The 24,718-nt window shown below is 40.4% G+C and overlaps 1 protein-coding gene across 2 annotated transcripts; it reads right to left on the bottom strand.

Annotated features, from left to right (window-relative positions):
• Positions 1 to 285: 285 nt before the first annotated feature.
• Positions 286 to 23,845, bottom strand: wsb1 (WD repeat and SOCS box containing 1). 2 transcript variants are annotated; one of them, XM_022249448.2, is made up of 9 exons: positions 23,265 to 23,845; positions 19,047 to 19,236; positions 17,890 to 18,185; positions 11,142 to 11,371; positions 10,374 to 10,561; positions 9,180 to 9,293; positions 7,998 to 8,108; positions 6,767 to 6,941; positions 286 to 5,160 (listed from the first exon to the last, which is right to left on the bottom strand). In XM_022249448.2, exons 1-8 carry the CDS (start codon positions 23,425 to 23,427, stop codon positions 6,773 to 6,775), a joined length of 1,461 nt encoding a protein of 486 aa, XP_022105140.2. In that variant the 5' UTR covers positions 23,428 to 23,845; the 3' UTR covers positions 286 to 5,160; positions 6,767 to 6,772. The 2 variants fall into 2 exon arrangements, with proteins under 2 accessions (XP_022105140.2, XP_022105141.1); XM_022249449.2 differs by lacking the exons at positions 19,047 to 19,236; positions 23,265 to 23,845 and adding an exon at positions 18,558 to 18,699.
• Between the last annotated feature and the right edge of the window lie 873 nt (positions 23,846 to 24,718).

Genomic DNA, 24,718 nt, shown 5'->3' with positions numbered 1-24,718 from the left:
TTTCTAAATGATATTGACAGTCCTTTAGTATGAACTCACCACATAGCCATGCAAGTTTATTTGCATCTGACATGGAACACGCCAAGTACGCGCAACGCATTTACTCTGGTGTGTATGGGCTTCGCATACACGCGGAACATGTGCAAGAACCCAGTTGGTAAACTTTGTACCAGTCTGTCTCTTTTGGTGGATTACATGTATGTTCAAGACCAATCCAGTAAAGGGTAATCAAAGATTAATTTTTTCCTCACAAGACATCTGAACAAAAAGCCTGGACCTCGCACATTAATAGACAAAACAAAGCTGTTTTTTTATTTACTGAAACCAACTTCTTTATCTGTACATATTAATATATACATATATATAACTTAGAAGAAACAATGTACACATTGCGTTAGTGACACATGGAAATAATGGACTGTACATGTCTTGTTGGCTGCATGTATATGTACAGTGTACATGTATTTTCAGACGCAAATGAATTGAGAGGCCAAATTAAAAAAAAACACTCCTCAATCTTCACACACCTGTACCAATGATTTCATGGTACATCAACGAAGAAATGGCAGATCTTGCAAGTGATTCATCTTTTCCTGTTTAGCGCAACACTATCAGGGATGTCACAATCCTTTGCATTTCTCATTGGAAAATGTCCTTGACACAGATGATGTGACCTGTGATATTTACAAACTGTAAAAGTTACGGTTCCTGTATGGAGTCCTGCTACTTTCTCTGCTTACACGGTAAGGGCTTTTATCTAGTGAAGGTAAAAAAAACAACAGTCACATCATCTGCAGCTTACCAACTGATACAATCCAAAATACTGGTCATTTGCTGAAAAACCCTCAACCAAATAATATGATAGTTGTACAGGGTGTCCCCATAAAAAGTATATCGAGATAAAAATTACATTAAGATGTCAGACGTGCATTGACAGGAATGGTGGCCATGTGGAGGGCACAGCGCATAGAGTAGCAAAAAGGAAGCAGATTAGATTGATTTAGGTACATTCCTTAATTTCAAGAATGTGTTCTTAAAGCAAAGGCATTTGGTATTCTGCACACTTGCATGGTTGAGCCTTACTAATCAAATATGCAAACTTGTGACAGTGCCAATTTCAGTTCTAGTTTGTTCATTCATCTGTGTCAATAACATCACAAGCTGTATACCACTGCAAAGAGGGCAATCTGCCCTTTTCAGAGATATATTTCTATTCCCCGTACATGTATATAAAGTAGTGTTGCCATTAGTCATTTTTATCTTGGCATACTTCTTATGTGGAAACCCTGTATAAGGCAGATTAGCAAACAATACTTTGGTAGCAAGAATTTATGTGGGCCTACATTTATGCATGTGTGTGTCCAGTTCATGTGTGTCAACATGTCAACAGTAAATGCTCTGTAATCAGCCAAGATCCTGAACAACTTGGCTGTAAACTGGGATTTCATTGACATCTTGAAGACATTCATGACACCTTTCAACGACAAAAATATAAAATATTTCAGATCCACAATAAAAGTGGGCACTATGGTAATATTTCATCTTAGACAACAGACCAGACAGTTCTGATGTTTGACATATTCCGCATACAATTCTTTGCTATACATGTGTATGTACTGTACATGTACTCTGCAGAAAATATAATACGACACCTTGTTGACTTGCTTTTATGAGTATACATGTACATTCCAGGAACAAACATTTTATAACATCCAGCTCAAGGACAGAACAACACAAAAAAACAGAACCTGTACACAAGTAGAGTGCCTCTTATATTGAAGAATGAGATAATAACAGACACTTGTGAGGGCTATTTCTGCCTATGCCCATGTTCAGATGTGCTCCTTTGTGATGATATTAGAAGTTTGGATGTACCCTTGGCAAAAACTTGTTTGCGTACTGCGCATTAAATGTGTGCCCACACTAACTTTCTTCAGTAAACCTCACTAGGCCATGTAATATTTCTGCAAGGAATTCACCAATCAATCCTTTAAACTTAGGCAGGCATATTATTTTCAGTGTTGCTGTACATGTAATATGGATATCATGCCATAATTCATGCATTTAAAACATCAGAACGTGACGAGCACACATGTAATTACATGAACAGCCCAACCTCATTAATGAAAGCACTGTTTATAGAACATTACGGTTATACAGAAATTTTTAAATCCCAATCCTTTGTTCTTGATTGTTTTCCTTCCTGATAATACAAAGTTCCTGTTAAACAACGTAATCTGCAAAGTCCAAAGGACCTCTTGTTAATGCGGTTGAACTGTACATGCCGTCCCCACAGTTTTGAGGGAAATACTTAACCCCCCCTTCATCACAATCCCTTCATTTTTCAAAGATTTTCTGATCAGGTATATAAAATTAATTCAAAGAATAACAGGCAGTTTGAAGCACCACAGCACTGTCCTTGCTTATAAGTTTGAAGATAAGATTCTAATACATACTGTTTGATCATGCGAATGAGCTAGTTCAACCTTTAAACTGTCATTGCTTCTGAGCCCAAAGATATTGTATTTACAAAGAAACTAGGTGCTCCAAGTGCATGTACATATGTACACAAATCAACATTGCAAAGTGACTGCAGCAAAGTCAACTGGAAACCCAATGTACTTAAAAAAGTTCAAGAAAAAAAAATGAATATTGCAAGAACACTGGGTTTGTGACTGTTCCCTTGATCTGAAACTTCACTTTTGGCTCGCTTTTACAGCATGCTGGAACATCTTGTGTTGGTGGAATGAAACTGCAAGTGCAAAACCTATTCTCAATTCAACAGAGTTCAATTCTCCATTTCCAAGCATCTGATTGCAGTTGACTCCGCTGTAATACTGGAATACCAGTGTGGAGTTTTTACAAACAACAAAATTTCACTAGTTCACTCTGGAGGACGTGAAAATACCATCTGGCTAGGCACATTCACATGCTAAGCTGACATGTTAAATTGTTAAGACTTGTCACTCAAGTCTATGGCAGTGGACATAGGCTGTTTTCTGCGGTTTTGTCACCACTGTCACCACTGTGGCTGCCACCTTGTCCCCAGCAGTTACTTCATAAAAATCACTTCCAGCTTGGCTTCCATGATAGTAAATCATGCATAGGACGCTTTCTTGCTGTATACTGACTCGAAACGGCAGCAAGGAAACAATTTGTACAGTATACATGTACATGCATTTATATGTCAACGTGCATTACGTGTTTCGCTTTTGAAGTGAATTGTTACATCCACTTTCCTTGTCAAATAATTCCCACTTTTCCATTTTGATTATATTGATATGAAGTGTGACACTGCATATCAGCTGGATCAGATTTCTTTTTTTTTTGTCTTTTGAAAAAGAAGCAGTTTCTGATAAATCACGTTGTGAAGAACTAACGCTGTTTTTATACTGGGCAATGTGTACTACAACGGACACTGGTTAAAAGCACAATCAGGCACCAGACTATTTCTCACTGATGTACTTATCCACAAATTTTGGCTATGCAAATGATCTAATTGCCAGGACAAGAGAGTGGGTAGCCTTGGGGGTGCACTGCTGACCCCATGGGTATGGGGTTGCTCTGACCGGGCCTTGGAAAGTTGCACAGTACAAAGGAAAATAATGAGGTAAAGCATAATTCAGGTGACTCTGTCAAGTCAGCATTTGAAGGTGTTTGACTTGTTGCCATTCATTTTCAAATACTGTCCTCTTATGTGCGACATCATCCCGCCAAATGTGGTTAATAAAGGACAGTTAAAAAATTAGGCACTATTTTCAGACTTCCAAGGAACATACACATATATACATAAACATTTCTGTTCAAACCCAGGTGAAACCGATTTGCATGTCTATCATCGATTTTTGAGACTTGCAAAAACCCTGTTTTATGGAAATTTGGAAAGTACAAGTGCACCAGCATCGCTAAATTGTTAGAATACTGGATCAATACATCTGCAAGTCACATAGAAAGGTTAGAAAATATCTATTTACATGTATACTACAAAAGCAAGGAGAACTGGATAAATTCACCCCAGGAAAAATGCCCCTCTCCCTCAAAAAATATTCCTATATCATGAATGGAGAGTCCCTTTGAAACAGCAACCAGTAGTGAAATTAGAATGGAAAAACCTCAACTGAATCATGTGACCTGCTCTTTGCGTAACACGAGACTCTTTATAACCCCAGCTTGCACATGTCCTTCTCTTAAACACAGACACAGGTAAGCATGAGTGCGGTAATCAGACACACTGAGTGAGTCCAGCTGCTTTTAAAGGAAGAGTCTGTCTGAACACAGAAGGCAAGCTCCGAAATCTGCATTGGCAACAATTCCTATTACTGACAAAGGGCATTAGGGAAGACCCCACTTTCTAAAGGGGGGGGGGTTTAAAAATGGCAGGTCCTTTGCCAAATCTAAGGAGGAGGCAACAGGTTAATTTTTAGCTAAGCAGCTACTCAGAAACAATTTCCTCAACAAAATGGATCCGTCCATACAAAACAACCTCCATTTACAACACTTCATGCATGTATGTCCCCTCTGATTGATTACAAACTCCTTTGGTTTTTGTATTGAGGGGGTATTCCGCCCTTGATGAACTGAAACTGACACGTCTGCCAATGATCTACTGAAACTGCCTCAGACCAGAGGATACTTCAGACATTCTACACTTGCAGCGTTCCAAAGATTATCAATGCACATAATCTACAGACTTGAAAGAACTCTTGACATGGGTAAAGAATTTGCAAAACATTCTGCAGTAGAATTCATCCAAATAGCCAATACTGAAAAAAAGGGGAATTCCCCGCAGAATGTAAAATTCCTGTACCATTCTCTACAGGATAGGTATACGTGCAGGCCTTATCCCTAATCTGTGTATAACTAGAACACTCTAGCTATTGACACGATACTTCATTATTACAGTCTAATCCTACTGTGACAGGAAGCATTCAGAAAATACTTGCAAACCTGATGATGCTGCTGACTTGCTGCAGGAAAGATAAGGTGGGAGCACAGGGGGGCATTATCGTCAATTATAAACATACCATGGTTCACGTGACCCTTGACCCCTGACTCTGAACTGTGACATGACGGCACCATTCAAAAAGGCTTCGTAAGGCATTAGCATAGGTTAGAACCTTGAACCCTGAAGAAGTTGAGAAGTGTGTCCAATTCAGCAACCTGGAAGGGAAAAAAAATGAAATATTGGGATACTCCACCTGTCTGGGTGACATATTTGGGATAGACATATTTTCCCTGAATCTGTCAAAAATGCATGGCTGCAATCCATTAATGACTATTCTATATAATATGGCTACATTTCTGCAAACTTGTTTCCCTTAACTGATGGATTACAAAACATTGAACACCTGATAACCAGATCTGAAAATAAATCCATCAAGAAGGGAAAAAGGAATCCATGTCACACAAAACCAATAGATAGGGTTTCTAATCCAAAGCAGGGAGTTAGAAGGTAGCAAGATGACTTATCAGCTAAGTACCGTAATTTTCAGAATATAGGCAGCGCAGAGTATAAGCCGCACCATGCAAAGATCTGCAAATTGAGATTTAAAGTTGGCATATTAGCCGCACCACCGTAGCAGCACCATCGTACTCACGATGTCCAACACGCAATCTTCAAGTGAAGCAGCGCGCGAAACGAGGGTTGCTATTAAACCTAAACTTTCTTAAGTCCTTGAAATTACCAATTTTGGCGGGCTGGATGAGTGTCCTGGCTGGGCTTTTTCAACAGTCATCAATTGATCAGTGAAATGATAAACAACATGGATTCCACAATCACAAAACAGAAAAAAAAACTGAACGCATCACATGATTTTAGGTGTCAACAGTACTTATGGTACATTTACAAGTCTATTCAGTCCCTCTGGACTGGTTTCTTTTATTTCCAGCACGTGAGTAGAGCGAACGTAAACGACGACCAAAGAAAACATGACTGTCTTGTCCCCTGAGCGCCGCACTGCTTGCACGCGTGGCTGGCCAGCAGCCCAGGCTAGGCTGTGCTGAGGCACGGCGTAGCGTCAGTGACCGATTTCATTCTTCAAATGTTGCTGTACAAGCAGCTACGAGTATAAGCCACAGGGGCATTTCTCAGCGTAAAAATCAACGTATAAGCCGCGGCCTGTATTCCAACAATTACGGTTGGCATGCACGGCACTTAACTTCACCTAGACTTGGACTGTTCACGGTTTGCATGCTTCAACCACTGCTTTATTCTTTACATGAAAAGCACTTTCACTGGGTGTTATCATGTACATGAGGCTTATAATTCTATTTTGTAGGAATGTCAAGTGCCAACAGGTTGGCCCAAGGAACAATCAGTCATCACATGCTCATTTCTGCATTTGAACTCTCAGACAAGGCACAGCCAGTGTTGTAGCAACAGGGGGCTGGGGGGGGGGCATGTGCCACCCCCCACAAATTCCTGGTGCCCCCTACCCCCTGATGAATTGATATTGAACACTAGTAAAAATCCTAGCTATGCTGCTGGGCACAGCCACACGTAACACATAATCGGAGCTATTCAAATGCTTTGCATTCTCAGTAAAATCCGAGGATTCAGCGTACTGATGATGCTAGACAGTTTCTCTTACACAGTGGGGGAATTTCTCAAAAATCACTTCAAAACACATGACTCACATTGGAAGTAGACGGTAATGTTGAGCAAACACATCAAGCAGTTTGTCTAGCCTCCACTAGGTCTAACTAAGCTCCCTCCCCCCGCCATGTCGCATCTATTGAAACACCCCGTACCAAGCTTGACACTTACTTTGTCTCAGGAGAGTATGTCATACCGCAGGTAACTACTCAGTCCCGGTGGCAGGTTCAGCATGTCTAGGTCGTTAGTGTTGGGGACCAATCGACGGATGGCCAAGCGGCAGGTGTGCTGCAGGGTCTGCACCTCCTTGGGGGCCATCAAAAAATGCACCGTGCCATTTCTTGTCCTGTAAGAAATTGAAATAAAAATGTAATTCAGCTTGCCATTTAGAACTGCGATCATAAATGCATGCATATCACATTTTGTGGTGAGAAAATCAAACAATCATACTTGCTTCATACTGTTTCACACTTAATATGAATATGAATGTACATGTACATGATTGGATGATATGAAACCTTACGTGTTTCGTGCAAATGCGTACCATATATAAATGGCATTTACCAATTATTCACATTTGTGCTTATCCATGTTGCCTTTGGGTTGCTTCTTTTTATCTGAGCATAAAATGTCAAATCAAGACTTAACTTAAACCACATGAAGCTTGATTATCATGACAAAACAGAACAGTGTTGTACATGTACCAGTAACCAAAGCATTTTCAAGAAATCAAGTAGGAAGTTATTTTTTCCTCCTAGCCAAGTCAGGTGACTAGTACAATTTTCTTCAGTCAAGTCCCGAGTATTCAGTCTTTTTTTTTCAATGCGTAACTGACATCACATTCAACATGTTACTTGTACACTTTTTCCGACATCCTTCATTGCCGATTGGACCAATGTTTTGCAAAACGGATATGACTCATATTCCTTTTTTATCCCGTAGTAATATGCTAACCCCCCTCCCCCCGAAAATCTAAAAAAAAAAATGTACCATGGAAACAGAAAGTCAAAGACACCCTTATCTTGTATTTATTTCAACAAAAATCATCAGTTCCATTAACTTACTTTGTTCAAGTCAGTTCCCAAGTTATTTTCTCTCAAGTCAAATGGGCATGGCCAATGTTGGCTTTACAAAGCCAATGTGTTGGCCACTCAAAAACCACTGCTTGAGATCATCCACAATAACACAAGCACCAAAGTTTCCGAGACCAGAAAAAGCTGTGCTCAATCTACGTTTTACCCCGACAGTACTCATGTACATGTCTGGTTTATTTAACAGACTAACAATGGATGCCCAAGTGTAACCTCAGATCTAATTCTAATAAGCTAACACAGCCAACACTAGCCCTGTCAGCAACACTGTGATTTAGGCATTGAAAGCTTAGTTTCTATGGTGGAGTTACCCTGTAGCGAGGACATGCCCATCTGCTGAGTAGCTGCAACATAGACCGCCACGGACATCAGAGACTGAGACAGGGTCTGACGTGTCAAACAGGGACCAGAAACGAATGTACCTAGAATGGAAAAAAAGAAAAACCATGCAAGAGATCTATAACACAGCCATAGTACACACTGCTCAGTGAGACTTAGAATACGCCAGCCAAGTCTGGTCGGCTTGGTGGTTGAGTAGTTTAAGTAAAACTCTGCTCTGGTGAGCAGGAGGTCATGTATTCGAGTACCGCCTTTGCAAGCTTCTGAGTTTTTCTCAGAAACTTTTAATCGTACACGTACTTGGTAAACACTGCACATGTATACTAATAGTACATGTACCAAGGTGAAGGGCAAACTCTAATATCCAAATCAAAGATCAAGAAACCCGGGAAGACAAATTACAAACTAGAAATTACATTACAAGGTATGTCTACAGGTAATTTGAATGACAGGGTGTGGCTCAAAGAGGTGAGTGCTTGCTTCATTTGAAACACTCTTCCAGGAAAGACAGCACATTACTGGTAGGGACATGCACAGGAACACTTGCTCTCTGGGGAAGAGGGTCATGTGCCTGTTTCTGGATGACTATGTGCATGCACTGTAGCAGTGGCAAAACTACCTGATGATGAAAATATTCGACAAGACCTTCCTTGATTGACTTCAGGTGGAAGTTTTTTGGGTTTACTTCCGTCCTCTCTCATTCATGGATAAGCAGTTAATGGAATTGGATTTTTGTCCATTTGGTGGTATCCTTGGTTCAGTATTGATCAATCTCTTAATATGATCTGCAAAAGTGGGATACTCAATGCTGGCCACTTCCTGGTGCGTCCTGTTTCCTGAATGTTTACATGAAGGTGAAAGCACACTTCCTGACCGATATCCACATAATTCACAGCCCCCCCAATATCAATCAAGCAGATATAAGGTCTCAACACTTGCTGTCCACTGGACCTACACGTTGTTGTCATTATGGTTTCTGACATATGGGTCAACTTGCTTCAGTCTACATTGTCCATTTCAAATAGATTCTGCAATTCAAATCAAGTTGCCTGTACTATTTTACAGGTTTGCAAGTGGACATTAATCTACAAGCATTACATATCGGACATGTTGATCAGAATGATTAGTCGTTAGGGCATTTCCTCGGTCCTTACTTGTCATCGCAGACCGTAGCGAAGTGACTGCCGTCTGGTGAGAAGGCCATGTGTTTTACATAGTTGTTGTTGCAGCCTCCAGCAAAGACAATTGACAGGGGTGGAAAGACATGGCTGTGAAGAAAGAAACAGCAATGATTAGCAAAAAACAGACAAAGGAAAAACGTTAAGTGCCTCCAGATATATGTATATGAAGATGTCACATTTGGTTGATGTTAATGTATCTCTTTGTATGATAATCAACTTTTAATCTTGATGTCATGGCATATTAACCACTTCTGGCTGGGGGCATTTATCAAATCAATTCTGCAGGGCTGGAGTATTTTTCATTTTTTCTATTTCAAAATTCTTTTAAAAATCATAACTTCATTTACTGGACACTTACACCCACACAAATGACTGTCTGGTTTCTACTCTAATCTGACAGACAAGATCTATTGACGCCTGCCGCCTTGTAAAAAGAGCCCAGATTGTGTGGTGTTACGTAAATTTCTTTTGTTCCCGAAACTGGCACACATCTTTTCAAAAGAGGCCAGATTAGCGTGCAGCGGTACTGTGTGGCTCATTGCTGTGGTGGTGGAGCGCTTTTGTCCCCGGTGGTAATCCACTCGCACTGAATGCCACAAACAGTGGTATGCTGTTTCAAAAAAATGCTGGATTATCTTCGCTATTGAGAGTGAAAAAATGTTGGTAATTCCCAGCAGCCTGGTCTTTTGTTACAAGTACGGTCTTTTGTAACAAGGCCAAGTTCCCTTTGTCCGATTTCGGAGACACTGGCTGTACATATAAAGAATACGTGTCTGAGACCAGGCTTCCCAGCTGCAAGTGGTTAACTCAGTACTGTAAAATTAACATTCTTTGTTGAAATTCAACCCTTCCCAACATCCTTTGTAAGATCAGTATGTGAGTCCGTTGCCTATAAAGGAATCAATTTTAAGGACCGATATATTCACTCGACGCACAGTCAGTGTTTACAGTATATCCCATGCTTTCTTAATTAAGATGAGCCCAGATGTTATGGCTATGGCCGAAAATAAGGCATGCACCTAGGGTAGCCACTTGCTAGTGCCTGCAGCAACTTCCAATAGATGTGAGTGTAGCCATTAGCCGCAGCCAAGTAATTCTGGTGGCTTTGGTTTCGAGATACCCCTAAAGCACCTATTTTCTTCTTATAGAAAAATATAAATAACTCACTGGTACTCTTGAAGCAGTTTTCCTAGATGTGGGTCCCACAGCAGCACCCTGGTGTCATAGGAGGCTGTGGCGAGCAGCGCTCCATCCGGTGAGAACTCACAGGCAACCACGTCGTGATGGTGCCCCGTCAACCGCCGCAGTATCTTGCACTTTCTCAGGTTGCGGTCCTTCATGTCCCACACAATAACCTGAAAGATCCAACAAGATTGTCTCGCATCAGAAAAAAAAAATGGGCCCAATATAGACTTCCACTCTATCAAACATAACCCCATCGGGGTTTCTCTTGTAGGCAATCTGTTATATCTGCTGGAGCTTCATGAATTGGGTTTGAATCTCACCCAAGCTGACACATGGACAGGGACTCTCAGTCCCTACCTGATTCAGTAAGTTTCAGCCAAGGCAATTAATTTTAGGCTCTCCGTCCAACCTCTTAGGCTGATCATGTCTTAACTGTCATCATCGCTTTCTTAAGCTGGAGTACGACAGGCACAGTTAAAAAATTCTGGCTTCCATCACCAGAAAGGAAGAGTGGTGAGAATAGAAACAACCATCTGACTAAAGACCGGTTCAGACTCAGTGATTTGGATCAAATATTCTCACCACGAATTTGTAAAAAAACGTTGAACACCTTTCAGATTAATTTTGCTGCAACTGTATTGTTGGCATCAAATTCTTTTCTCTTTCACGTTTGCCTAAAGTGCAAACCAGTCTCAAGCCTTCAATAGACAAACTCTCATCAGACATTGTTAGGGGGGGGTGTATACGTACGCATTTCTGAGAGCCGACCGAGGCCAGCATGCTCATGTCCGGAGCAAAGGCACAGGCGTACACCCAATTGGAGTGGCCCCGCAGTGTCACCACCATATTACCATCATCCTTCAGGTCCCACACCTTCAGGGTGCGGTCCCGCGAGGCAGAGAGGAGGATCAAGCTGCCGTCTGGGCTGAACTTTAGGTCGCGGATGACATCCTTGTGGTCCACCAGAAGGAGAATTTGCTCTGTGTGTTGTAAAAGACAGAGAAATATACCGGTAGAATACATGTATTTTCAGTAAAAACCCTCCCATGTAAACATCCATTCTGTACAAAGTTGTCTCTGGGACCAAACTGTTTTTGACAGTCTAGAATCCCCTGCATACACGTCAAAGTACTTGACGAGTTGTGCTTAACTGTCAGTGATTGATGAAAGTGAATTTTATCTGCCAGTTGCCTGCTTGTGATGGCTGCTTTTGTCTGCTGATGGAATTCGACCAGTGGCAGTACCTACCAGCATTTTATCAGGCTGTTGGTCAGGACTGTGCCGAATATCCGAATATTCAATCAATTATCAAAGATTCAAATACAGTATTATTTTCCAAATCTGAATACTCGAATGCAAAATTCATTAACAGGAAGGGTGAATTTTCTTTGGTTTTATATGAGAAAAATTGTACTATGGAGGCTTGTTTCAAGCAGATTCAAATGAAAAGCGACAGAAATCTTACGACTTAAAAAGTACATTATTCATTACAAACTTTTAAACGAAATAGCAATTTCACCAGGGCAAGAAGTATTGTTCGTTAATTTACATCTTGGTAAAATCATGGCTGCAGTTACCATACTCCTAGACACGAGAAGCGATTGTAGTGATTATAATGTACAATTGTGTGCATTATTGAATCTGATTTACATGTACATGTAGTATATGGTTTAACCATCAACAATCTGCCGGTTGGTAAGATTCCATTCGATTGAATTGAAGGTCCAATTTGCGAATAGTGAATTATTCGAAACTGACTCAGCCCTATTGTTGGTGACAAGCTTGTTTGTTTAAAGTGTAGCTGGGGAAAGTGGAATTTCTGACTGCCAGTAACTGTTACGAAAGTGAGGTTAAGCTGAAACAGTTTACGCCAGAGAACTTGTTCACAATTAATCTTCCAATCAGTAGCTGCAAGGGCCACTGATGGGTTACATTGTCCAATGTTCCAAGAGTCTCTGTCTGTGGATGTACATGTACATGTATGCGACGTACTGGTAAAGCCACAATCATGGGAGGCATGTGCCCTAGTGGTTAGGGTTTGTAGCTTCTGATCATAGGGTCAGGGGTTCGAATCCAGCTGGTGGCAGCATATTGTGATCTTGGGCAAGTCACTTTACCCCTGTGTGCCTCTCTCCACCCAGGAGTAAAACAGGTGGATATGGTAATTTAGCCTTTTGTGCCAAACTGACAGTACCGGGCTAGTATACACCCAAGGGAGCTGAGATGGTTTCAGGAAGGTTCAGATGATTCGTGAGCCCAATATGCAGGGATAATGATAATACAGCACCTCGGAATGGTTTGCCAGATAGATGGCGCTTTACAAGTGCTTGTTATTATTATTACTATTATCATGGGTATACACCTGCTTGTGGTGTCCATGTTATGAACACAACGTTGAAAAACAATGATGTACAGGCAAGAGTGGTGAGGCTCAGTCAAACAGCTTTATACCAACTAAGAATAAAAACTGTTTAAAGTCTGGCAAATCCCAATTTGCGAGGAGTTACATGTACATTTGTATTCTGCATTGCTGTGGCCTTCATAACAGTGTCTTTTGCAACAGAAAGTGTAGACTACATATACCAATGATTGTGACTGTTTAAATACCAAAGTCTAACTTACTCATTTGTCACCTGTTCCCATTGCACAGGACAAAGTACATGTACATACCGGTACACATGGCAAAGAACAAAAAAGGCTGATCATTTTTCCAACAGATACATGTGCTGTAGGGCAATGATAGTACATGTATCTAAATCCTTTCTCGTGGGAATACACAGAGGAGTATCATAAATCACACCAAAATGTATTATCGGAAAGCTGTAGAACTCAAAATTACAAAAAAAGTTAATTTTTTTGCTCTAGTTTTGTTTAGATTTTGAGTGAAAGGTCATATTTGCTTGATACACATGGCTGTATCGGTATGTGTATTTACTGTAGCCTATTGTTCCATCTATTGCTCTGTTCCATTATATCTTTCTGCTTTCATTCAGATTACCCTCAAGAGTCAGTACCTGTGACAGTTACCGGTAGATGCATTTCAAAAGTTGGACCAACAGATCCACCTTCTTAGCTTTTTTGGCTAGTCATACTAGATAAGATTTTTATCAGGTACAAGTACATGTACATGTACTATACATGGGGCATGGAATCTATGAACTTCCAAAAAAAATGGGTATGTTGAACAATGTTTACATGCAAGCTCTTTGGACTGCACCGATTACCTGTACTTAGGCAATGGCCAACAATCGCTTCTGTCAATTACTGTTGCCTGCATTATGACTGATTTTACAGGCTGAATTCCTTCCAATTCTTTTTCCGCCGGATACGGCTGTTTGGCGGAGTGGATTAATCATTGAAATGCTTCTTTCCACAGTCACTATTGTCACTATATTCACAGACACTTAGTATGACTTAAGTGTTATGATAATTTTAGACTGAACAGAGTTGCAGATAATGATAAAACCAATTTTCTGAATCACAGAAAATTTTTTCCTTCAAGCAACGCCTTAGCTATTGGTATATGTAATCTTTGTATCAATCCCAATACAATCTGGAACAGGCCAAAGAACAAAATGAGGGTACCAGCTTTGGATCCTCTTACATGTATGTAAGAAACAAGCTGGCAACCTCATGTTTTTCCGGTAAATATTTAATGCATATATTATACATATTATACATGTACCATGTAACATCATTTAGCAGCAGTGCACCTGTGTAGTGCAGGTAGCACAGTGAGGCTGGGCATTGCTACTGTCATCAACTACATGTTCACGACTAGAAACCTTTGCCTTCATGCATGTATGTACAATATGTACATGTACATTCAAATGCCAGCTTTTTAAAGAGACACGGTGTAAGTCACGTTTTCTTTCCTGTAAACTCAGCAAACAGCAAACTCGTGACACCAGTCTTTTGAAAGTCATGTTGTGCAATTTGACCATGAACCCTCAACAAACAAATGATTGATGCTTGCAGCAAGGGAAGTTGAAGAGTGAGGAAGAGAGTGAGAAGGTAGGGTACAAATGCCAGTACCCTCCAAATCGGCTTCACTTCAAATACATGTACATGTACATGTACATGTACCCTCCAAGTGCTGCTTTTTCAAGTCATGCCCGTGGAAGCAATCAATGCAATGGTTCCCAATGGGGATCATATTGCATGGCTTGTAAGCACCGTACCTTTCAATAGCCAAACTGTGCTCTCTGGCACAAGTTCTGCTGGGATTTTTATCAACCCCCCCATCTCTTGTCCCCCCCTCCCCTTCCCTGTCAGGCTTTACCCCAGTCTTGATTAATAATAGTACGTCATAAAGCCTGCTGGCTAGATACATGTAGATGTACTGTATGTATGTACACTGTATGTATAAATAAATACAATAAGTGTACATTGTACATGATGTACATCAGTGATTCAAATGGAAGCCTTCTAGTGATGTTCAGTACTTTTTTTTGCAAGAAACAAAGCAGTGGGTAAACAGTACATGTTCATAGCAACGATGTACCTAACAAGAAAAGGTTTACTATACCATGTTGTCTACAGGGCGACGCAAAACATCCGTGAAAAAAATAGTGCTCGGTGCGGCTGGCCAGCCGTTGACAGAAGCGCTAGCGCTAAACGGTAACTTGAAAGTTGAATACAACTTTAAAATAGGCCTTCTGATCATTGAAAAGGGGCACGTCCACCAAGTGGCCAATAGGTGCATGCTATTTTTAAAGGGCATGATGGCAATTCCCTGGGGCTTCGTGGCAGTGGCCGCTGGTGGCCGCTGGAAAGATCAAAGCCTGCAAGTCTGTTGCAAGGGCACATGCTGCACTAAACAGGGCAATAAATTTATTTCCTCTTTGCCTCCATAAATGACTCAAGCAAGACAAGGACAAGGAAATAAATGCAACATGCACTAGACTACGAAAAAAGGTTAGCGGAGTGATCATTGCTCAAAGAAAACCTGGAGCTTCATTCCCTTTGTGAATTAGCATTTTTATGCATTCTTTTGGCAAATTAAAAGAAATTTTTAAAAAGGGTTCCCGCAGTTAGTAATCAGTGTTTCAACTACCCACAGACATGACAACTGTCTGGATTCATTCTTTGATTCATTCAGGGAAAGTTTTAATGTGCCACAATCTGTCCAGACGGCAACTGTTTTTATTGTACTGTCAATTCATTTATCAGTACATGTACATCATGGTGGAAAAGCCAGTAGAACTTAGTGCTCCAAAAGGGTTTTTACTGCAGTAAAAATTATTCATACTTAAAAACTGAAAAAAGTGAAGTGCTAACATAATTAGTCCATGTACCTACAGGTACTAGTGTGACACCTCTGTATATCTAATTTTAAAGAAAACAAACCCAGGAGACCCTTCCGGGCAAGCATTAGGTTGGCTTTAAAGCTTGCGCATAATGGGACAACTGGACCTCAGTGAGAATAGACATGTACCGGTATATGCTTCACATTTATGGGGTTTCTTCTGGCTGCATGCCAAAAATCAGGTCATTACGATGTCGAAGCCCAAGCCCTGTTCATTTTGTTTGAGGATTAAGAGTTTCAAGCAATCAGGGCAACTTGAAAACCAGAGAGTCTGTTACATGGAGTATTCAGGGAAACTTTGCCTAAGATTTGACTACAAAAACACCACCGGTATACTCTTGTTTATTCTGGGTGAGAGAGTAAAGGGGAACCAAAATATGGAATGAACTACATGTGGTAAAATGTACTTTCTAGGTCAACTGCAATGAAATGATGCAATACAAAATCAAGTGCATGTTATATGCACGCATACAATCAACTGTCTAACTTGATCTTCAGACTTGGTCACATGGACGTTCACTCAGCAAATACCTGAAATCGGCTATTTAAGCTCAGTACACGGAGAATACAGTCAAGTTCATATATGCATACTGGTAGATTACTTTTGGAGAACATGGGTACTGTGCAACCAAGAATGTGGAATAAATACATGTTATTACATGTACATGCAATCTACATGTACACAGACAACACCCTGCTGTGGCATAGTTGGAAAAAAGCCAATGAACTTAACCGTGTTCATGTGGTACATATTACGACAGGTTTTATTTCCATCAACTGCATGGGTAGCCTTGAAATGTGCAACTCAGACAAAATGTTACATGTTTGAAAGCCTGAAAAGGACAATGCCAGATCATAAACGACAGTGAAAAAAAATGGGAGAAACCAGACGAAACAATGAAAGCAAAATAAAAATCATTTTCCTGATTTTGATGATTTTTCACCTTGTGTGTTTCCCTCGGGTGGTTTGTTAGGAATTCACATTTTGATGGCTGTTCATGGCCGGCAGAGCAACACATTAAAAGGTTGAACTTTCAAAGAAATATTTAAAGGGTAGCTGCAATGGTATTCTTTGGGTACAAACCTCCAAAATGCACCTTTGTGTCTCAGTCAACCTCACTTTCAATTCTTGTTTCACTATTTCAAATAGCTTTTGTTGCCAGTGTGTTTTTCATGCTAATGAACATTTTCATTTTCATGAGCAAAACTGTGATGTCATCCCAGGCAGAACATGTCAATGTTTATAGGTTTGTGCACAAAAACTCCTGCCCACAAGTAGTTTAAAGATTTTGCTGGCCTAAACTTCCTCTTCTTGATGTACATATTGTGTCAGTACAAAGCAGTAGGCATCAATCCTAGCAGGCAATCAGCTCTTCAACGTAAATGCTTTCAATTCACAATTTGAATAGCGAAACAAGTACATGTACATTTAATTCAATCCGCTTTGAGCAGAAGACCCCCCCATCAGACAAGGGGAGCCATGTACATGTAGGCTGAGAATGTTCAATTTGCTGGTAGCGACTTGACCGTAACGTGTTTATTTCATAGTCGTTTGTGAACCAGTAAAATGCAGTTCCGACCAAAAGGAGCCTCCCTTGCTCAGAAAATTGCACCCTCTTTTGCTCAAGTTCGAAACTCATTGGGATGTCAAACAGTTTTCAGACACACTGAAGAATAGCATAATGTTGCTGAAAAATTGTGTCTGCAATTAACTCATTGCAACTCCTGTACGGTACACTTAAAGTGTTTACCCAGACTGCTTGATTGAATAAAATATTGCCATCCTCTGTCCAACCAAGACTAAGTACAGAAAATGCCTTTTTTTTGTCATCCCCCTGTAAATAATTTCTAACTAGTAGGTAACCTTAGTAGATTGGACCATGTATTAGTTCACTACGTCTAAAATCGCCTCTACTGACTATGTAAACTACATGTATGATCAAATTACATTAAAATGCCTGCACCTACTTCAGTGAAAAATTTCATAGACTGAAATGTAGCTTCTAAGTTTAAGGTGCCCGGTACATACACTGTTAACCTTGGTTACATGAAGTACAAAATAAAACTATAATATAAATTCCAAACTTTGATGACAATTCATGTACTTGCAAAAGGGCACAATAATGATTTGAAAGGATATGGGTTTCTCCACCTCAGTATACAAGTACATGTATTTTTCTTTCTACCAACCTGTGGCGATGTCTACCGTCATGATCTTGCCCGACTTGAGACCGATGGCGATGATCAAGTCATAGCTGGAGTCCAAGTGCTCAAAGTGATGGTACTTGATATTGATGTGCTTCCACTTCTTGTGGGGCTTGGAGGCACCGAAGGCCAGGGACCAGACAGGGTCAGTGCACTGGACGATTTTCACGTCCTTTGTCACCTGCTGTTGCTCTTGCTGCTGTTGTTGTTCCTGTGGATTCTGCTGCCGGTTGATGTCACCATATCGGATGACGTTGCCACTGACATTGGTTATGTCCAATCTGCAAAACATGATTAGATGGATGAACTTTTAGTTAAAAACTGCAAATGAGTCAAAACCAAAGGGGCAGGCAGTCCCGTATATCAGAAAAAAATTCTTTGGTGACTTGCAGAGTGCTTTTGGAAAAACATGTAAAAGGTATCAACAATCACTGTATGAAACCCAGCCTCCATCATATTGCTTATTGCTGAAACACTTACACTTGGTTAAAAGCCCCTAAAAGCTGGGTTAAAGGATGAAATCAAGGGTGCAGTTTCCATGAAAAGGAGACATTTCATGTACATGTACTTTCTTCTCACATAAAAAGCTACCGGTACACAAAGGTCAATGTGAACAACAGCAAGCAGCTGGAAACAGGGGAATACTTGCTCACTGACATGACGAGGTTGGAAACTCCTGGAAACCATACACATACATTCTTGGTTGTGACCAGGAAGATGAGATTTGAAGTTTCTCATAATGAAGGAGGCAAGTTAAGTAACAGGTTTGCGGTAGCCCCATGCGAAATATCTCTTTTGTGAGTATTTGCGGTTCTAAACGGAACTAGAGGTGTGACCAGTGCTGTAGTCCTGCAAGTACAATATGAGTCCACCACAGCTCATCCAGTCTTCCATCAAGTCGCAAGCTATTCAAATGAACAATGACAAAAGCATTCCTTTGTCGTTTTACCCTCTTACTAATGAATGGTCAGGTAACAAGACTTGTGGCTGGCATATTTAATGGACCCAATTTACTGCACTGGTTGTGACCAGTAAACAGTTAAAAAAACTTTTGGTAACAAGCAATCACTTCATTTTCTAACGGCAGTGCATTTTCAAATGAGAAACAAGGGAAAATACTTGTGACTGAGGCCGATACTTACACAGTGTTTCTCTGGTTGTCCCAGGGAATGAGCCTAACTTTGCAGTTTCCCGATGACCAGGCAAAGTAGGAACGGTCAGGCGCAAAGGCCACAGACCAAGTCTCAAGATTGACCGAACTGTTCCTGAAGGCCAGGACTTGGTGCTGGTTGCCAGTTTGAGGTCGAAGGTCACATATGGGCTGTGCTTTGGCTGGAAATTAAAAAAAAAAACATTAGGGCTTATTGGATGGTCTCAATCACAGTGATTACATATCGAGGTTTTGTTTGACATGTATGCACTTGGAACAGTTTATGGGTCACTTACAAGAAGAAATCCCCCTGCAAAATCTGGTAATGGTGACAGGATGACCGGCAGGAAATTAATATTTCAGTCAGTGTCTGGGAATCTTTGGACATCTCATGGGCCATTTTTGACACCATTTTGTTACACAACTACATGTAAAAAGCATAAAACCTGTGCAACTTGGATACTTATTTATCACTTCAATTAAAATGTACCGGTATGTGAATGTGGACACCTTGCTTTTGAATGCCGACTTAAACCCTGCATGCAGTAAACATGTAAACATACATGGAGTAACATACTGCACGTGTTTCAAATTAATGCTGGCACAGTAAAGCATTCATCATTTCAAGCATAGTCTCCTGATTTCAAACACAAACATGATTCTGAGTCCATGTTGACCTGTGGGACAAGTCAAATGGAGAAATCTGCATGGCTAAGCATGTGATTTTAATGGTGAGGGGAAACCATTTCTGCAGATTCAATCAACTGTGTGGTGTGCTCACAGTTACACTGACATGTGAATGACAGACAGCATTCTTGTGGACAGTTATACTGTGCATGTACATGCAGGTTGCAAAGCTCATGCTGTTGCATAATGACTCTTTGTTATTTGATCGCCTTAAATGCCTCAGTGGGTTCCATTCATGAGCAACCAGCCACACCCCCAAAACTGACCAATGGCATAGCTAAAGAAAATGGCTTGACAACAGCAGAGGGGCAAGGCCCCCAACACAAGTATATGGCAAACAAATATAGTTCACAGAAGAATTTATGTACATGTCTCAGTTCATGTTGACATTCTGCCAAGTCATGATCTGGTCTATTACATACATGTACATGTTTGTTTTTACATCACATACAAGTGGATACAAAAGCTCTGTCTGTCATATCTGTAGGTATTCTTCAGTGAATAATTATGTTTGTTTGTAGCCAAATGGCAAAGATGTCCAATTATATACATGTACATATGGAAAACCTTGGATGCATTTTGACTTGCCGTGGTTGAATAATTCAAAAGTCATAATTTACCCAGTGGGTTTCTTTGTGAAAAATACTATTTCATGCATAGATGCACCCTACATGTTTGATGATATACGTGTGCATGTACAGTGCATGCATTGATTTCACTTTTGTAGTACTCATGTAAATGTATGCTGTTGTGGTCTGGACATGCAATCTCCAAATATGGCATAACTACCGTACACGTATTTATGTATTTGACGTATTCCATTGCCCTCACAAGAATGAGCACCCTCTTTCTCAGTGTCTCAGCAAGTTTACGGACATGTAAATTGATCATTCCAAATACATGTACAGTAGATCCTCAGTTTTGTTGTTTGATATAAATGCCACACTCAATAGTTTTGTTTTTGGACAGACATTTGGGCTGTGTTTTTTCTTCTATCCTCAGGTGTCCATCTTGGGATGTGTCATGCCCATTTGACATGCAACGCTGCTCATATATTTTATGCATTAATTTCAACCCAGGGTCACACATTTTCACAATTAACCATGCACATAATCTCATACATGTATCTCCAGGACTGAGCTGCAAATATGCGTACAGTACTGCTTTGCATGTAAATGTACAGTATATGTATGTATGTACATTGCATTCTCTGAATGTTGTTGTACTGTGCAATACAAGAAACCACATCACGAACCCAGAACCTCATTTTCGAAGGGGACACGCACAGAATTTGAATGTCTACATTAATAGTCTACAATATGCAAGACAAAACAAACAAAAAAATCAATCATTTTCTCCTCCAAAACACATTGTTTTCATTTTTGAAACATCTGGGTTCTATTACAAAATACACCGTACTGCAGGTGTTGAAAACAACTGTAATTAATGTATGATGTATATCCAAAATTTAAAAAAATGAGCAAAATTCATTTTGTCAAGCCCAGATTGGACCCATTCTGTCCTTGAGTACATCTGAATCCTGTCAAGGGATAAATGTAGAGTTGGATGAAAGATTTTCTATAAAAACCTCAGGAACACATTACTAATTAGTCAACCAACCAGCCAAAGAAGGGGGCCACTGTTGACAATTTTCTTGGCAAAAAAAAAAAAAAATTTCAAAACTAAAAAACCCATGTGTCCTAATAGAAACCAGCATGAAACAAAGGATCCAGTCTTTTATTTCCAAGGAGGGGCACATGAAAATAACACCCTGTAGTCTACCGATTCTTAAAAAGTTTTGCATTAATCTTGAGATCTTGTATTCTACAGGTACATGTACTCTAAAAAGGTTACTGTATTTATCCTAATAGAAATAATTTTCCTTAAAGTTTGCCCATTTTGATTAATTTGTTTTCAAATTAAGTCCAGAAAGCCTTTTGACATTCCAAATAATTATTTCTGCACCATATCTTCAATGAATTTATAAAATTTGAAATATCAAAACCTAAACAAAATAAAACGAAATGACATCTATTCTGTTGCCAGAAAGAGTTCCATATATATCCAGCCACCACTTATTTTCCTTATAATATGAATAAAAATAATCAAATAATATAGAGCAAGGCTCAAAACTAATTAAGGAGTAAAAAATATTTGAAGTTTTCTCTGAAATGACTGACTTTTTCTGTCATGGCTGATAGATATTGTGTATGAGGTCTAAGGTGGTGACTAGATGGAACTCTATTCCAATAGCAGGGAAGCAGAGCAGCATTTAGCAATTTTTCCAATAGAAGCAGGATCCTAAATGTACATTGAAAAACAGTGGATATTTGACCAGTTCATGGTTCAAGATGCTTTTGCTGTGGTGTCAGCATAGCATCTGAACATGTGCAGAGAATGTTTTTAGGTACTTCAAAATTTCACTCTGACAAATCTTTTGTCTGGCACGGTTGAGCCCAATCTTTGAAATTGTGCAAATTTTGAAATTTGTGCTACCACAGATATTGCCATGAAAATTGCACACCGTGATAAAATTTCTGTGAATACATGAACAACAAGCAACAGTCATCACAGTCATATGTAAGAGGTTGTCATTGATTCTACGTTTCGCACGACTTCGTAAGGTCCGTTTTGCGCATGACATGTGTGCTGCATGTAAAGCGTGGCACATGGAGCTTGGGTACGGTACGTCAATGTGACGCCGGCCTGCAACGGCTGTTCCATGTCAAGACATATGTAATACACAGACTGAGCGATAAGATACTACATGAACCAATTGGCTCTTCCAAAACTTTGGCAGCAGACTGAGCGATAAGATACTACATGAACCAATGGGCTCTTCCAAAACTCTGGCAGCAGTTCAGATGTCTTGACATGGAACAGCCATCAAGACGATGAAGGGTCAAGTGACGTGATACTCAACGACCTTATTTTAAAGATGGCGACTGAGAGAGCGTGCCGGTTAGATTGAATGGACAAAGGCAAAAAGACTGGAAAATACCGGAATAATGTGAGTGAAATAATTCAATAAATGGTTTTTAGAAAGTGGAAAGGTCAAGAATCATGTTCATGTGCAAAAGAAATTGCGCCCACGATAAGTGGGTGCGCCGAAATGTTCAATACGCTGACACAAAATTGCGTATACGGATGTGGGGCCAAGGATGGATCGGGAGTGAGAGTCCGTGCCACACTAGTGGGGCTAACCTGATTCCAGATTAATACAGGAATAGCCTACACACTGTACTGACATGGCCTAGGCCTCCATGTATGATGTAGGGATAGGCATGGTAGGTCCTAGGCCTAATGTACTAGCAGGCCTACCTAGGCTTACCATTCCTACCTAAACGTGAACTTGAATACCTTACTTGAAAGCACTGCCCCCAAAATACGACATACAATTTACATGACAAACACATGTGACTAACAGTTCACAGACATCCTTATCTCAGGTTCTGAATCAAATACTGAAATATGAATAGGGCCTACATGTAGGCTAAAGAAGTATCACCGTCACGTAGCCTACCAATGTTTTCCGGCGTGGAAAACTGAAAACTGCTCATACTAATTCTTGAAGCAGCCAATGAAGGATTAATGTAGGTCACTCCAAGTACGAGACTGGTGTGTTCTAAGTAATATAGCAGACACCTTCCAAGTTGTCTCAAGCTACTTAGATCCAAATTGATCATGCAACTGTACGGACGACAACATGGCGATCGAGCGAAGTCTGTTCCTGTGCACGGTGGAGGCTCGTCGTGGGCTGTGGCTCTGACGACACATACCCACGGCCACGCGTACGCATGCGTGTCTTTTAACGTTGGGATCGAGATCTGTCAGGCCTAGCCTACGAGCGAATTTTTCCAACGATGATCGACGAGCTCCTATTCCAGCGTATCTCCTTATGACGTTGTGTCTAACTAGAATTTAGAAACCACTCTTCCAGGTACATGTATCAACTGCCATTCTGGTATGCTTTAGCCTGGATTTGCATACTAGTGATATTTGTTGGCGTCTGCGCAGTTTGAAGAGGCAGTGCGGTTTCACAGTTTGAAACGGTCTAATGAATCACGACGCGTTTCTGTATCTCACGTGTACGTACGTGTGCACGTCACTCGCGTGACGAGCTGCACGTACACAACAGGGGCCTTTCTTTGTTGTACAGTAAATGTACATAAAACCATCAGCAGCCGCGCTGTACGATCTTTGGTACGCAGTTTATGTTGCCGATGAATGACTTGCAGATATGTGTAGACTGTGTAGTTGAAAGGATTTCTCCACCTAAATGATGATGTGCTCAGAAAAAAATGAATGGGGGAGGCAAATTCAAAAAAGAATTTGGCTTCGGGATCATTCAGCATGACGTTGGGGGAGAAAAATCAAATGGTGTCCTTTTTTTTAGGGTTTTGGTGCTTCTATATGTATATGATAAATAAATATATCAAAACCAAACCAAAATTTCCGTAATGACAAGTACTCGTGAAGAAACCTTATTATAACAAGCAATAGAAATGTTACAGCAAGGCTAATGATGTCCTTAATGAACCAAATAAAATATTTATATACAGGGCGGTGGGTTTGCGCGACTACGATGCCAAAGCATTATGAGGAAAAGTGGGAAATCGTTGTAAATTGTAGGCAACAGCACACTGTTTCCTTAAAAAAAGAGGCAAAAAGGGCGTGGTTGTAAATGTCGACTTTTGTATGTGCATTTGCAGAGATGAGCTGGTGATTTATTTTCAGAACTCTTCCAGATTTGCATCTATTTGGCTAACAGTTTGGGGAACTTCAAGGAAACAAGCATGGGTACTTCTGATGAGGGACCATGAACTATATTCACGTACATCTATAGAGGCTTTGCACGGTAGCCATCTTGTATGCAGTGCAATTCTTTCGTTCCACAGGGAAACCTCCTCTGTGTATACCCTGTGGAACAAAAGCACCGACCTACAAGACGGCAGCCGCGCATTACCCTCTTTTGGC

The sequence above is a fragment of the Acanthaster planci genome, linkage group LG09 (assembly GCF_054643075.1).
Source record: "Acanthaster planci isolate LZ-2023a linkage group LG09, COTS_SCS, whole genome shotgun sequence".
NCBI lineage: Eukaryota > Metazoa > Echinodermata > Asteroidea > Valvatida > Acanthasteridae > Acanthaster > Acanthaster planci.
Note: the sequence above shows the minus strand (reverse complement) of the source record. Positions and strands in the feature narration are given on the sequence as shown.

Bases quoted from the DNA above. Each gene is read 5' to 3' on its own strand.
- wsb1 (XM_022249448.2), bottom strand. From the start codon at position 23,427: ATGATCAATTTGGATCTAAGTAGCTTGAGACAACTTGGAAGGTGTCTG. The intron at 19,237-23,264 runs GTAGGCTACGTG...TTTAATTTCCAG, and splicing joins TTCCACGCCGGAAAACATTG to CCAAAGCACAGCCCATATGT. The intron at 9,294-10,373 runs GTGAGTTATTTA...CTTTCTTCACAG, and splicing joins AAACTGCTTCAAGAGTACCA to CCATGTCTTTCCACCCCTGT.